The 16,633-nt window shown below is 26.6% G+C and overlaps 1 protein-coding gene across 2 annotated transcripts in view; it reads right to left on the bottom strand.

The window, feature by feature from the left end:
• Window positions 1-182: 182 nt before the first annotated feature.
• The window catches only part of LOC117177883 (embryonic polarity protein dorsal-like), a 62,154-nt gene continuing 45,703 nt past the window's right edge, over window positions 183-16,633 (bottom strand). For both annotated transcript variants that reach the window (XM_033368941.1, XM_033368942.1), the window contains exons 10-12: window positions 14,956-15,206; window positions 8,381-8,535; window positions 183-2,748 (exon numbers count right to left, since the gene is read on the bottom strand). In XM_033368941.1, coding sequence (XP_033224832.1) covers window positions 2,644-2,748; window positions 8,381-8,535; window positions 14,956-15,206 — 511 coding nt within the window. In that variant the 3' untranslated portion in view covers window positions 183-2,643. The remainder of the gene's footprint in view (window positions 2,749-8,380; window positions 8,536-14,955; window positions 15,207-16,633) is intronic.

Genomic DNA, 16,633 nt, shown 5'->3' with positions numbered 1-16,633 from the left:
ATACTTAATGAATGTTAAAAAAAATTAAATTGTTGGTTAAACCATTACTAGTGAATAACTTCTGACTGCTCATGGAAAAAAAATATTAAAATAAATATAGAATTTTCATTACGATTATAATATATACTATTTTATATTTTTTTGAACATAACACTTTAACAATCCAGCATAAAATATCTATTTCATATAACTTAATATTTAAAAATATAAAAAGACATAAAAGTAACATTATTTTGTGCTTGTCCTGGTAAGACGAATATGTATATCAATTATCACTAAACTTACTATAAAATATATGGTTTCATATAAATACGAGCAGTGATTTACTTATTCAATAAGAAACCTTACCTCCAGCAATAAACAAAACTTTTTTATAATATTATTGAACACAATAATTTCTTCGCAAAAAGTATGACCCTGAAATTTGGATATTTACATGATTAATTTTTCAGTAAAAAAAAAGTAAAACACCGAATCGATACATTATTCCAATATAATTTAGACTAATGAGTTATCTCGAAATTATATTATAACTATATTAAAATTAAAGATAAAAACCGGGTTGTACAAAAGCTTTTTTTTATGAATCAGCCGATCATGTATATACTTCAATCTCTCGTTCTGATAAAACCGCACATACAATTCCTAATGTTAAAACACACGTGTTTAAAAAAAATTCACTCAGGTACATCGAAATGAAAATTATAACTTAACCTTTAAGTATGGCCGTACGGTTTCAGAGGCCGCATCATGCTCCTGATATGTGGGTCCATTTTAGTGAAAAAATTAAATTACATCCATACTCAAACTATTCAAAGTACATTATGTAATAGCAATCTCGTGCACGAGAATAAAAAAAAGATTTTAACATATTTAATAAACATCTTTCACCCCGCTAAAGTTTTCTGCTATGTACCTTACAACTCACATACATGGTAGCATAATTCCGACAATCACACTTACATTAAAAATAAACTTAAAAAATTTATAAATACAAAATAATCGTAGAAGCACAGTCAAACTCGGATATAACGCCCCCGGATATATCCCTTCCGAGAATTGACGCCGCGCCGCAAGCAGGAGTTGAAGGAGCTGCGGGACGGGTGCGATGGTTCCTCAGGTGTGAAAAAACAGAAGCATTTTCAACCGAAGCGGGACTCTCTCGGGTTTGTTCCCCACCACCGCCAGCCCCAAAACCGGCACAGATTCCGAGTTTCACTGTACTTAAAAACTTAATAAACTCCAAAAGTTGCTTTCTAAAGAGCATCTTCAGAAGCATAATCTGCTTCAAAAAATTTATTTATAGATGATTTGTTGCAAGCATTGTCGGATAAAAACACGCTAAGAAAACTTTGCTCCATGCTCAATGTTTTTAAACAAATGTTTAAAAATAATATAAACGCCTATTGCTAAAAATGAGTCCTTATTCGTCGAATAGCCTATAAGCAAAATGAACTCACGGAACTCGAAATATCGTTCACCTGCGAAATTCCTGCTTATAAATCACTTTTATTATCTATAAGTGCTATGCTTAATAATAATTATACTTAGGTATGTGATGAATTTCTCAAGTTCATTCCTATTTTAAGAACATTGAAATGTCCTACTTCTACATGGAAACCAAGGGAGCGTTCACATATTACGTAATATTAAAAATGGGAAGAGGGAGTTCGTGTTTCATTACGGCCTGTTATGTAGGGTGCGGGGGAGGGGGTATTTTAACTCGATTACATAACATTTTGAATGAATGAACTTTCTGCAACATCAGCTTTGTATATAAAAATTCTAGTTAAATAATTTTTGAAGACACATGCATCATTTCAGTCCTTTTCAACCCCTACGAAGCGGAGCTAAAGCTCTACTTTTTACTCCCTAGGGAGAGAAAAGTGACGTCAGAGGTGAATAATGAAAATTATAAAATTATAAAAACGTCTGTTATGTTCTTAAACATAATACGAAAAAGGTTATAGTCTGTTACATAGGACAGGGGGGGGAGGGTGGGGGGTAAAAAATGACGAAAATAATGTTACGTATTATGTGAACGCTCACTAATCTCAATCTTCAGCGAGAGAATTTAAATAGAAAATAGTTTTGATCTTTTGCACTTGGATTACTCAAGAAAATAGTCTGATTTTTAGATTAGTTCACACATTTCGTATTTCACTTTGAGCAAAAAAATCAGTAAACCGGCATTAGGAAACATGAATATTGCATGTTTGCAATAAAAGTTGTTTCGCTGGTTGAAAAAATCTCGATTTGAGAATTAAAAATTTAAACTCCTTTCGAAATGTCCAGTTTCAAAAACAAACGAAATTATCCTACGGTCATTGAAGATTAAAATTAGAAACATAACAACGAAATACATTTAGATAAAAAATATCTCATTTAGTTTTTTATTTTAATCAAACTACAGTAGATTTATTTTTTTAGATTTTTATAGCTACTTCTGTCCAGAATTGGACTTTGTACTATCACAGTCACTAGTTTAAAAATTATAAAAAGGCTCATCCAAGGAAATATCGACGTACTAGATACGGATAAAATATAGTAGGGTGAAAAATTCTCGTTAGTAATTTTGAAATTGGACTTTTCGGTTGTACTTAGAATCTAGCTCATCTAGTAGATCAATGTATATACATGATTTTAGTTGAAACGTGGCTTGCACATTTCGTTCAGGGTTTGAATGTCACGAGCCAGTTCTGTGAAAGAATCAGTCGTCCCACTAGATTCCTCTCTATCTGGTTCTGGCTGTGAAGCAAAAAGTTTCACTTTTATTAATCTTCCTGCAATTGGAAATTTCAGGAGGATTTTTGAATTTTACGAATTTTAGTATAATTCATCATTTTCTGGGATCACAGTGTAAAAGGAACTCAAAGAAAGAAAAATTAGGAAATTTTTTTACGTGAAAGGAAAAAAATTAGGGAAATTTTAAACATTACTTTTTACATGCCAGGGTGTTCAATGTTCACCAAATAATTAAATAATAAAATCGAAATAAATTGATAACTGAATTTTGAAAAATTCTATTGTTGAAAATTGTATATTCAATTGTTGATAAATGAAAATAAAATTTGTAGCTGTCGAAAATTAAAGAAAATTGATCATTCAATTTTCAACATAGGAAAATTGAACATTTAAAAATTGAAGAGAAATGAAAATTGAACTATTTTTTGTTGAAAAGTGAAGAAAATTCATTATTGAGTTTTCAACAGTTACACATTTAAAAAAAAAGATGACAGATAATTTTATTTTGAACTATTGAAAATTGAAGTAAATTTACAATTAAATTGTCGACAGAATATTCAATTTTCGAAAATCGAAGACATTTTTTATATATGTAAAAAATGAGCAATTTAATTTTTTTATTAACCATTATTTTTTAGAGAAAGCAGAGCTTCGCCTTTGAAAACTTAGAAACCTTGGGGAAATCTTCTGGAACCCTTTTAAATTTTTGTGAAATATTGAAAAATCTTGAAATATTTGTGAAATTGTATGCAGTTTCAGAAATTTTTATGAAATCTTTGAAATTTTTGTGAACGCTTTCTTTGATCTTTGTTTGTGAATTCTTTCGTATTCGCTTCAAATCATTCAAATATTTGAAATCGTTTAAAGTCTTTAAAATGTTTTGAAATCTAGTTTACTAAACCCTATTTCAAATCTTTGCAACTCTTGTAATCTTTAGAAATCTTTGTGAAAATTTAAAAATATTTGTAATCTGTTTAAAATCTTTTGGAATCTTAGAAAATCTTTGAAATTTAATGTCCACGCCTTTTCCAAATCTTTGAAATCCTCGCAAACTTAATGACATGTTAGAAATCTTTGTCAAATCTTTTGAAATATTTAAGAAATTTTTCTTAAATCTTTGTTTGTGAAATCTTTTTATCAAAGTTTTAAAAGTTTTGTGAAATTGTTGTAAGATACTTTAAATCTAATGTACATGACTTTTTTAAACCTTTGAAATCCATGAACTCTTTTTGAAAGGTTCAAAATCTTTTTAAATATTATAAAAGCTTTGAAATATTTTGAAATGTTTAGAATTATTTTTAAACCTTTTAAAATTTTGTGTATACTCAAAAACCGAGTGGTTAACCTCTCGAAAAATCTGTACTATAGCCATGGTTTATTCTAATTCTGAAACTGAATTTACATTGAAATTTTCATTTCAAAATGTTTATAATTTGTAAGTTGAATATAAAAAAAATGTATACTTTAACATTTTATATCAGCGAAGATGAAATTCAAAACTTATAGAATTTTTAACCCTTTCTAGCATACATTTTTCAGGGAAACGAGTTTTCATGAAAATCGGTACATAGGGGTTTTTGGGGTCGCTGATTACGAATCTGAACTCAGATTTTGAAAATTCAAAATGGCGGGTCCAATATCGCGGCTAACATTTAACATATATTTTTTTTGTGAAAATTGGTATACGGGGTTTTTGGGATCACTGATCACGAATCTGAACTCAGATTTAGAAAATTCAACATGGTGGATCCAATATGGGGACTTAAATTTGGAATATTTTTGGATTTTTTTTTAGAATTGGTATACAGAGGTTTTCTGGAGTCGCGAATCACGAATCCGAACTCATATTCTTAAAATTCAAAATGGCGGATCCCATATGGCGGCCAAAATTTGGATTATTTTATTCTGAAAATTGGTGTACAGGGGTTTTTGGTATGTCTGATCACGAATCTGAACTTAGATTTTGAACATTCAAAATGGCGGACCAAAATTCAAAATATTTATAAATTGCTTTTTGAAAGTTGGCACAGGCAGAGGGTCGCTGATCTTGAATCTGTATTCAAAATGACAAATATTTATAATATTCAGATTTGAAAAAATATCCGTCATTTTGGGTTTTCAAAGTCTGATTTCAGATTCGTGATCCGAGACCCCGAAAACCTCTGTATACCAATTTTCAGAAAAAAATCCAAAAATATTCCAAGTTTCGGGCGCCATCTTGGATCCACCATTTTATATTTCCAAAACGTGAGTTCATATTCGTGATCACTGACCCCAAAAACCCCTGTATACCAATTGTCAGATAAAATCCAAAAATATTCCCAATTTCGGCAGCCATATTGGGTCCGCCATTTTGAATTTTCCAAATCTGAGTCCATATTCGTATTCAGCGACCCCAAAAACCGTTAAGTACCCATTTTCATGAGGATATAATGGACAGTTTTTTCAATAATGAATTTTTTCAACAAAAAAGGCTTTTTTCCATCTTTGTTTATAAGTATTAACAAATTATTTAAAAAATGTAGACCCTTCGCACAAAAATTTCAATTTTCTATCATCCTGCGCGCATGAAATTAAAAAAAACCTGTATAAAATCCAATAAAAACTACTCTGAAATCGCAAAAAATGATATGAAAAAAGGTGGGAATACGGTATTCCCACCATGCCACAAAGGGTTAACAATATTAAAAGTCTGTTCATTGCAATCTATAAAATAATTAGCAAAGTCTACAAAAAATGCCTAGAAATCTCATTATTTACTTTTTAATGAGTAAAAAATAAATTATATATTGATAAATAAAAAACTTATCAGTTAGCAAGATTTCTTCAAGGTTTTCGTGAAAAATTCTAGCAGATTTCCAGGTTTTCATGGTTTCAAGGTCACTGGACACCCTGCACGTAGAAAAGAAGAAATAATATTTTTATAAGAAATTTTGTATTTTTAAATATTTCTAAATGATATTTTAATTACTTCTACAATTAAAGAATTTATTATTATAATTTAAATGTACTTACAAGGAGATGATCAGAGTTGGGATTTAAAAAAATATCCGACTGAGAGCTCATTGGATGACTATTAATTTCCTTAGATTAACATAATTTTTATAATCCAAATTAGTACCTTTTTTGGCAATTGAAAATCGACTTTTTGCAACATTTTTGTGTTATGGATTGAAAAGATTATTTATTAAATTCTCATGTTGAATAAAAAAGTTGTAATTGAAGAAAATTCAACTATTGAAAGCTTAATGTTCAATTTTTTTTTAATTTCTTCAGTTAAAAATTAAATTTTTCACAATTGAAAAATCAAATGTTGGAAATTCATTTATAAATTGCACTAAATTTTCAGCATTTAATAATTCCATATTCAAATGTCTTCGATTTTCGAAAATTGAATTTTCTGTCGACAATTTAATTGTAAATTTCCTTCAATTTTCAATAGTTCAAAATAAAATTATCTGTCATCTTTTTTTTTCAAAACAAAAAAAATTTGTAACTGTTGAAAACTCAATAATGAATTTTCTTCACTTTTCAACAAAAAATTATTCAATTTTCATTTCTCTTCAATTTTTAAATGTTCAATTTTCCTATGTTGAAAATTGAATGATCAATTTTCATTAATTTTCAGCAGTTACATATTTTATTTTTATTTATCAACAATTGAATATAAAATTTTCAAAAATAGAATTTTTCAACTGTTTGAAATTTAATTATCAATTTATTTCGATTTTCTCCCATTTTTAAAAGTTAATCGTTCAATTTTCAATTCTCTTTCATTTTCAACAGTTCAATTTTCATTTCTTGAAAACTGAATGATTCATTTTCTTTTATTTGCGACCATTCAAAATTCAATTTTTAATTATAAACAGTTAATAATTCAGTTACAAATTTTTAACAGTTGGAGATTCAGATATAAACTGTTTTCATTTTCAACAGTTAACAATGTAATTTACAATTCTCTTCAATTTAAAAAAAAATTAATTTTCTCTTGAAAATTTAATTATCAATTTCCTTCAACTTGCAACTGTTGAAAATTCAATTTTCATAAATTTTCAACAATATACTTTACAAATGTCAAAAATTCAATTATCGATTTTTTCCATTTTCAACAGTGAATAATTCGATTTTTAATTCTTTTTAATGTTGAACAAATTAATTTTCTGTTAAATAATTATTTATCATTTTTTTTCAATTTTCATAAGTTGAAAATTCAATTTCTTCAATTTTCAGCAACAGAATTTACAACTGTAAAAAATTCAATTATAATTTTTTTGTTCATTTTCAACAGTGAATAATTCGATTTTCAATGCTCTTTAACGTTCAACAAATGAATTTTCTGTTAAAAATTTAATCATCAATTTCTTTCAATATTTATTAACAGTTGATAATTCAATTCACAATAATAACATTTTCAACTAATCCCAATTCAATTATTAATGTTCATCGATTTTCAGCAATTCGATTTTGATCTGTTGAAAATTCAATGATCAAATTTCTTCAATTTTCATCCATTTTCGACAGTTAATAATTCAATTTTCTTTAATGCTCAACAGTTGAATTTAATGCTGAAAATTTAATTATTAGTTTCCTTTAATTTTGAATATTTGAAAATTCAATTTTTCTAAATTTTCAACAGTTCCAAGATCAATTTTTAATTTTGTTTAATTTTCAACTATTGAAAATGGAAGAAAATTGAATTTTCAATCGTTAAAAATTCAGTTGTCGCGAATTAAAGAAAATTTAGAACTGAATTTAATGAACATTCGAATCCATTTAATAAATGGTTAAATAAACAGCTTTTATGTTAAAAATCGTTCTAATATTCAAGAATATATTATCTTTAAAAAATGCCATCATTAACAAAAAAAGCATCACACTTTTTTGTCTGAACCCTAGATTGCTGTCGAATACCTGATTTGTCTGACTTTCCTGACTTCGTAAATAAAAATTTCCAAATCAAGTAAACATTTGTAAATTTCTTCTTGGTAGGATTTAAAAATAAAATTTGAGATGCAAGAGTCCCGATTTTGAAAGATGAAATTTTGAGTTACATTTTCTGAAGGTTACTAATTACGCTTAGCTATAAATTACATATTTTTGTTTACTAAGTAGATATGTAATTTAGTATTTCCGGTCCGATTTTTCGAAAATAGAGAGAAAAGGGGCAATTTTTCAAAAACGGGGAAACGCAGGGGAATGGGTGAAAGACTGTGATCCCTTTTTTATACACGTTTGAATCAACTCTGAAATTATTCAAATTATTCCAATCGCTTCAAATTTCAGATTCAACACCTTTACCAATTTTTTTATAGAATTTTTGTGGTGTTAACAAATTTGGAACACTCTGTCTTTTGAATTTGAAGGGGATACGTAACTTTTTACGAGCCTTAGGGTTTGAAGGATTTTTCAAAGTTTCAAAAGAAAAAATTCCAAAATCGATTTTTTAATCCCAGAATCTTTCCTTGGATGTTTTCAAATTTAAAATCTTCCTGAACCTAAAAGCTAATTAAAATTTAAATCTATTCACATTTCTCAAAATTAAAGTCCAGAGTCTGTATGAACTTAAATTCAATTTCTTTGAAAATTATTTCCAATTAAAACTCTACAGAAAAATTTATTTTATAGCATAACTTACTGAAAGAGCACTTATTTCAAGTCCCTCTTTGAGTTCTTGAGAAAGTTTGTGATCGAGAACTGCATTTATTAATTCGGAAGTGCCAAAATCTGTTCCAGGGGCAAGTAATCGTTGACTATCCAAATTTAAGAAGCTGTTTTCTTCAGTCAGTAAATCTGCAACAAAAGTAAAGAATTTAATAATTTCACAATTCTACATGCCAATTGCAAATTTTCCTCATTTTCCTTAACAAATTACGTTTAAAAAATAAAAACTGCAGCATAAACAATTTTTTTTATAATTCTACATTGCTGAATTTTTAAAAATAATTTTTCCTAAAGAGTAATTTAAAATATGTAAAGCAAAAAATTGAATTTTACGTACATATCTCAAAAATTATTTTAAAAAACTTTCATAAAACGCACCGGTTTTAATTGATTTAATTCGTTTATTAAACTCTCTTACTTAGCTTTTAATACTTCCTATAAAATAATTTCAAATATGTAAAAAACAAATGATCTTAAATTTTAATTATGTATTTTGTATAAAAATTCTTCAAAAATATATTAAATTGATTATTATTTTCCTACAAATGAGATGCTTTCAAAATTATTCAAACATTTTTTGTCCAATTTCAACTTCTTGTACAGCGAAAAAAATTTAACAATCATGTTAATAAGTTGCTGTGATTTTTAGAAATTTACATTGAAAATGAGCCTAACAACATTCAGGGTTGCTACAAAATCCCAAATTTTAAATTCCCTTCCCTGACTAACTTTTCATTTTTTCTGGTCTTTATTATTATTTATTTAAATTATAAACAACCTTACATTTTAAAAAAATATCTCTAAAATGTTCAATTTTCAAAACCAAACATTTTTGTTTATACCAAAAAAAAAACAATATTTAACATATTGTATGAATTTAAAATTAAAAAATATAAATATTTACCCAAAAAAGTAAATTTTAACCAAATATATGAAGCTTCAACTGGTAAGATTATTTTTCAACAAAATGATTGAATTTTCAATTAAAAAAATATAAATTTACAACTTAAAATGGAATAGTTTTTTCAGCTTAAGAAAATTAATTTTTAATAAAGTAAAATGAGTTTTCAATAAGAATAACAGTTATATTTTCAACCTAGACGAATATTAAATTTTAAACAAAAAATATTTTTTATAGAAATATAAATAAATATATAAATAAATATAAATTTTTAACCAAGAAGATTAATTTTCTACCAAACAAGATGAATCTTCAGCAAAAAAAAAATTTTTAACCGAATACTTGAACTGTTTACCAAGAAGATGAATTTTCAATTAAGAAGATTGATTTTCTGCCAAAAAAACACGCATATTCAACAAAATACATTCAATTTTCAGGTAAAAAGGTGAAATTTATGCCAAAAATGTAAGTTATATTTTTTGTTACAAAATTTTATCTCTGACAAAAAAAAGGAAAGAATGTTAAAAAAACACATGAACTTTCAAACAATTAGTTAATTTTTCAACCAAAAAAGATTTTACAACTTGAAATAGAATAGTTAAATTTAAAGTTTAAAAAATTAATTTTAGAAAAAACCGTTTGTTTTCAAACGAACGGATTCATTTTTTATCTTTTCTTCGGTTCGCAAACATTTTTGCCGGTCAATGAAAATAAAAAAATCGAACTTTAAAGCCGAAAATATAAAATTAAAGCTACTAATACTTTTCAAACCAGCAATTTTCAATTGAATGCAGTTAAACTGCCAAACAATTTTGTTTATCTTTTATAAATGTTAAAGTTCAAAAATTTAGATTCAGTTCGAAAAATATAAATCCACGTTGTCATTTTCAATGCTGTAAATTAAAGACTCAACCAATGAATTACAAAATTTTATAATTTTAAGCAATTTTAAGCTAGAAAAAATAAAAATGTAACGATTGTATCTTTTTTTATAAACTGAAGACATCTGAAATAAAAGTAATTTGTATTTTAAATAGCTTAAAAATCCTTCAAAAGCTTCAAAATTTTGAAAAATGTACATGTTGAATGACATTTTTTCAATTTTTTTCATAACTTCTAAACATCTTTTATAATGATTTCAATTTTTCCTCACATTTGTCCTACAAATTTGTTTAAAATGCTGCAAATATAATAGATTTCCTCAAAATCTGCCACAACTTAATTGTTTAAGTTCATAAATTTGCATTTTAAAATTCTGTAAATTAAAATGTACGCTTAAAAATTAAAATGGAAAATTTTTAAAGTAAAAGATTTTCGAGTTACGCATTGTCAACTGAATGATATCATAATTGAAAAATATCACAATTTAACTAATTATTTAAAAAACGGTTGAAATCAACATTGGACAGATTTTTTGTATAAAAATTTGTAAAATTGAAAAATTGACCCATTTGAACGAAAAAATTTGAAAGAAAAGTTGACAAAATTTCTAAGAGAGCTTTCGAGTCTGATTTTTAAATTAGGCTTTTAATTTTTTATAAATAAACAAATATGACGAAAAAATAGGGATTTTTCTATTTGACTCTCCCCGTGCCATGCTCATTAATAAGAAGAAAATTGTTAAAATTGGCTAAGTTTCATTAGTTCAAAATGTTTAAAACATTAGTTAAAAATGTTTCAATCTAATATGATGAAAAAAGATTTTTTATAAACAAATTAACTGTTGAAACAATGCTTTCTACGATTTTCCATAATTTTACATTTTTTAAAGTTATATTGCAAGAAATTTGAATAAAAATAATAGAATGATGTAGAAATTTTTTCTTGAGATTATCATTGTGAATATTATAAAGAAATTTAATAAACAAATGCCTTAATCAGGCATTTTTCGATAGAAAAATTCGTTTTTTTTCTATGATAATTTTTTTAAGTATGAACTTCATGACAATTTCAGTAATATTCACAATTTTGTAATACATATTATGATTTCTGAAATCAAATTCAATAAAAAAATTCATTAATCAGACATTTTTCGAAAGAAAAATTCGTTTTTTCGACGTCAGTCTTTTTAATTGGGAAATTCAATGATATAATTTCATTACCAATTATACTTAGTTCATCAATTATACGTTTTAAACAAATTTGATGAATATATGCTTTATTTGAGTATTTTGCGACGAAAAAGTTTTTTTTTTCAATCTCAGTCCTTTCAGTTCAAGTCTCTCATTACTTTCATTCTTTTAAGAAGGCTGATCCAAAAATAGTGTATCATAGACCAAAATGGAAGGAAAAGGTCACTCTACTCGATCCTGAAGCTGCAGCCTTATTAAATATTAAAAGAACGAAACTAAGGAGAAACATAAACTGAAAAAAATCATAAAATTGGTCAACTAATTATGAATTTTGCTGAAATTGTCATGGAGTTCCAAACTAAAAGGACTGACATTGACATAAAACGAATTTTTCTTTCAACAAAAACCCGAATAATCCATTTGTTTATTAAATTTGATTTTTTTTTATATCATAAAATTTATCAACTAATTATGAATGTTGCTGAAATTGTCATGAAATTCCGAACTGAAAGGACTGACATTGGAAACAAAAACGATTTTGTCTGCCGACAAATGCTCGAATAAAGCATTTTGTTCATTAAATTTACTTATGACATTAACAACCATAATCTCAAGAAGAAATTTTTCTATAATTAAATTACGTTTATACAAATTTCTTGGAATATATTTTTTAAAAATGGAAAATCGTAGAAAACATTCTTTCATCAAATAATTTGATGATCCAAAATTTTTTCCTTTATTATATAATATTGGAACATCTTTAACCCTCAACACCTGTACCTCTGAAAAATTATATATTACTCACTAAACGCGGTTCAAATTGAGCCCAGCTGACTTTGAAACGTTTTCATACTGATTGTATGCATAGTTTCAACTTAAAAAAATTCAGAGACGCTATTTAATATAGAGAAATTAGATTCTGATTGTTTGTTTAAAATGAAAATTATATGGAGGCGTATACAAAAATTCTCAAAATTTAGAAGTTATTAAAAAATTAATTTTTCATTAAAAAATTCATAACTTCCATAATTTTTAGTATTTATAGCTAAAATTTGTTTTGAGTACTCTTCTAATATCTTGTATGAATAAAAAAATTCGTATAGGTAAGTCTGATTCAAAAAGTATAAACGTCCAATAACAAATTCAAGATTTTGATCTGTTTTTATTCATATGCAAGTGTTTTTAATCAGGTTAACATTTTTTATCTAAAAGAGCAGTATAATAAATTAAGAAACTGAATTAATGGTGTATTTTTAATCTTTGCCTACACATTCAAGGCATAATGAATCGCGATGCTTTGCACACATTGGACGCTGGCACGATGGACATGATACGTATTGTAACTGAAAGTGTTGAAAATGTTTATTTGAGTACAAAAAAACGCAAAACTAAAATCTTCAATTTATATGGATCACGAGCACTATAATTATATAGGGTCAGAATGACCCCCAAAAATTATTAAAAAATTGTTCATTAAACTGCAAAAGCAACATAGACATTTAGGCTCAACGGTAGTCTGCTGAGTGTATAGTAATTGCAGTGTTTCATATACAAATCTAAAATTTTCAAATATATCAATTTATTTCAAACAAAAAAAAAAGTTTTTTCTACTTTAAAAGATAACTCTTTAACAAAATACTGGATTTTTCAACAAAATAATTAAATTTTTAACATAATGGTTAAATATTCAAACTAAAAAGACAAATTGCCAACGAAAAATAAAAGTGTATCTAAATTATTGAACCTTCAAACTACAAGACAAATTTTCTTTACAAAAATTTAATTTTCAAACAAAAAATATGACTGTTCAACCAAAAATTAACTTTCCACGCAACTGATGCATTTTTACGCAAAAAAAAGGAAATTTCACAATAAAGTTTAACTTTGACCCAAGTAGTTTAATTTTCAACAAGATAATTAAACTTTTAACCAACGAGATAACTTTTCAACTTAAAATCTTAATCTTTAACAAAAAAAAGTGATTTCTTAAGAAAGCGATTGAACCCAATGTTTTAAACAAATTAATTGAATTCTCAAGCAAAGAAGAACGGTTTTTAACAAAAAAGTTGCATTTTCACACAAAAAATTAAATTTCTTCTATAACAGATGAAGTTTTAAATCAAAAAGATAAACATTCAAAAAATAGTTGAATTTTCTGTTGAAAAAGATTTTAATCGAGTTTTCACGATCAAACTATGAATTTTTTAACAAGAAATAATTTTCTACCAAAAAAATTGAATTTTTAATCCAAAGAGACAAATTTTTAACAAAAAACGAAGACTTTTTAAGAAAATTGTTGAATTCTCTAGAAAATAGTTACATTTTTATCAAAAAATATTAAATTTATCTTGAAGCAGAACAATTTTTTGTTACAAAAAAAGTTTGTCTTTTCATCCAAAAAAGATTCCAGTTAACTCAGTATAACATAAAAAATGGAATTTTATATAACAAAAAAATAAGTTTCTACGAAAAAATTAAATTTTCAATCCAAAAAGAATTATTTCAACCAAAAAGATAAATTTGTATTAAAAAACGAATTTTTTTTATGAGTGGAACTTTCATCCAGAAAATATTTCAGTTCATTTTTCAACACCAAAATATAAATTGTAAACAAAAAGTAAATTTTCAAGTTTTCAAGAAAATAGTATGATAGCTTCATTTCTAACCAAACAAGTGTATTTTTCTGAAAAAAGATGTAATTTCTGCTAAAGCAGGTGAACTGTAAAATAAAAACGACAAACTTTAAAAAAAAAAGTTGAGTTTTCAAACGAAAAATTAACGAAAAAATGCGATTTTCTTTTAATTAAAATAAATCCTGAAATTCTCAGAGAATTTATTTCTCGGTAATATTCTCATTCTCCTTACCGTTCTCAAAGTAATATAACCGGCTCAGAACTCTAAGTAGACTTCAAATTTTAGTCTGAAGTAGAAGTTAGGGTCATTTTGACCCTATGCAAGTGATGAGGGTTAACTTATGTTACTCTATGAAACTTAGGCAATTTAAACCATTTTCCTGTTATTAACGAGCACCGGGATCGTCAAACAGAAGAAATGGCCACTTATTCGTCATATTTGTTTATTTATAAAAAAATGGAAATCCTAATTTAAAAATCAGACTCGACAACTTTCTTAGAAATCTTATAAGGTTTTTTTAATTTGTGAACTAACTCCCTTCGCGTCCGTTCAACAGGGATTGGGCACACATATATTTCCAAAGAGTGCTCGATGCGATCAATCACGTGATTTAGTTTTATTTCGCGATCATGCTAATTTGACGGGATAATTAATTTTTCAATAATCAATTAAAGTACGTGGGTTCAGGATTTGCTTAGTCAGCATGGCAGTTCATTATTATCCTACATGCAAACTATCATTCCCAATTTTTTTTTTATTAATGCCCGCAATGACGCAAGGTCCAGTGTCGCTGACTCTCCGACTATGGGGATTCCCCGATCTGCTTAATAGTGCGCACCGAGCGCGCAAGGATCAGACTGTTTGAGACTGTTCATACATCGTTCTGAGTGAGGTATAAGAAAGAGTCGTGAATCACCAAATTATTAAGTAACTTAAACTCACTTAATCCAGCAGGAGATTGATAAACACCTGGTCCAACACTTTGGAATTGAATGCCAGTTGCAGTAGCTTGCTGATAAGGTAGAAGAGGCGGATTTTCCAGAAATATGGCATCCATTTGTATTCTGCTTGGAGATTGAAATTCATTATGTACTTTTAATGGTTGAGGGAATTCATAAGGATTTTGTAGGCTCGGTTGATACTGGTCGAGAGGGATGTTGTAAATTATTTCTTGTATCATTGGCGATCCTGACCTTGAAGAAGATTCGCTTTATTAACAAATAATAATAATAAAGGATATTAGTATGCTTTTTATATAACAGCCTTCACAGCCCAGAATTCTTTAAAAACAGGGGAAGTAATGTAGGTATCATATTGAATTCAATTTTAAAGAATTTGAAAATCTGAAGATCTTAAGTCGAAATATATTGAATTTTAAACCAAATAGTTGTATTTTAAATAAAAGTCGACTTTTGAAACAAGAAAATTATTTTTCTACTAAATAATAATAATTTTTCACAAAATACATGTATTTTTAACCAATTAGTTGAATTTTCAAATAAGGAAGATTCATTTCCGAACAAAATTGTAATAGCTACATTTTCAACAAATTAGTTCAGTTTCAACTTTCAACCAAGCAGTTTAATTTTTAATCAAATGTGATTTCTAGACAAAAAAGTTAATATAATTCATGTTTCCGCGAAAAAGAATTTATTTTTCAAGCAGAAATAATTAAATTTAACCAAAAAAGGCGAATTCTCAACATAATAGTTAAATCGTAAAACAACTACATAATTGGATTTTCGGCCAAATTGTTGAATTTTTAAGCCGAAACAATGAATTTTCTGTAAAACCGTTGAAATTTCTACCCGGAAAAATGAGTTTTAAACAAAAAAGTTAACTTTCAACCGAATAAATCAATTGTCAATCGAACAGTTCATTTCTGAATAAAAGAAGAAAACCGACTTTTAACAAAATAGTTGAATAATCAACCAACAAAAACGAATTTTCTACCAAAGAATTGGTTTTTAAACCGGTAATATAAATTTTAACATACAAAAAAGTTATTTTCAACCAAATAGTTGCATTTTATATAAAAAAATTCAATTTTTTTAACAAAGTAGTTATATTTTGAACCTTACAAGAAGTTAATATTCAACCAAATATTTCAATTTCTTTCTAATTTTATCCAAACAGTTTGAATTTTCAACATAATAAAGCAGACTCTCAACAAAATAGTTAGAAAATCAACCAAAAAATAAAAAACAAAAAAACGAATTTTCTAAAAATAAACTGAATTCTCTTAATCTGGAAATATGCATTTCAACAAAAAAGATTATTTTCAAACAAGTAGTTGAATTTTCTTCTCGATTTTCTACCAAATTGCTCCCGTAAATGTTACTTTTGAACAAAAAAGTTAATTTTTAACAAAATAGTTATATTTTCTACCCAAAGAAGCAATTTTTGAACAAAATAGTTGAATTTTCAATAAAAAAACCTTATAATAAAATTGTTGCATTTCCTTTAACAAAATAGCGAAATTAACAAACAAACAAATTTTTAACGAAAACAGATGAATTTTTAACAAAAAATATAATTTTTTTCTTTTAAATCCGTAAAAAACAAATTTTTAACAGAAATTAATTTTTCAGTCAAGAAAGATGAGCTCTCTACCCAAAAA

The sequence above is a fragment of the Belonocnema kinseyi genome, chromosome 8 (genome assembly GCF_010883055.1).
Source record: "Belonocnema kinseyi isolate 2016_QV_RU_SX_M_011 chromosome 8, B_treatae_v1, whole genome shotgun sequence".
Lineage (NCBI taxonomy): Eukaryota > Metazoa > Arthropoda > Insecta > Hymenoptera > Cynipidae > Belonocnema > Belonocnema kinseyi.
The sequence above is the reverse complement of the archived record's forward strand: the minus strand, read 5'-3'. Positions and strand labels throughout refer to the sequence as shown.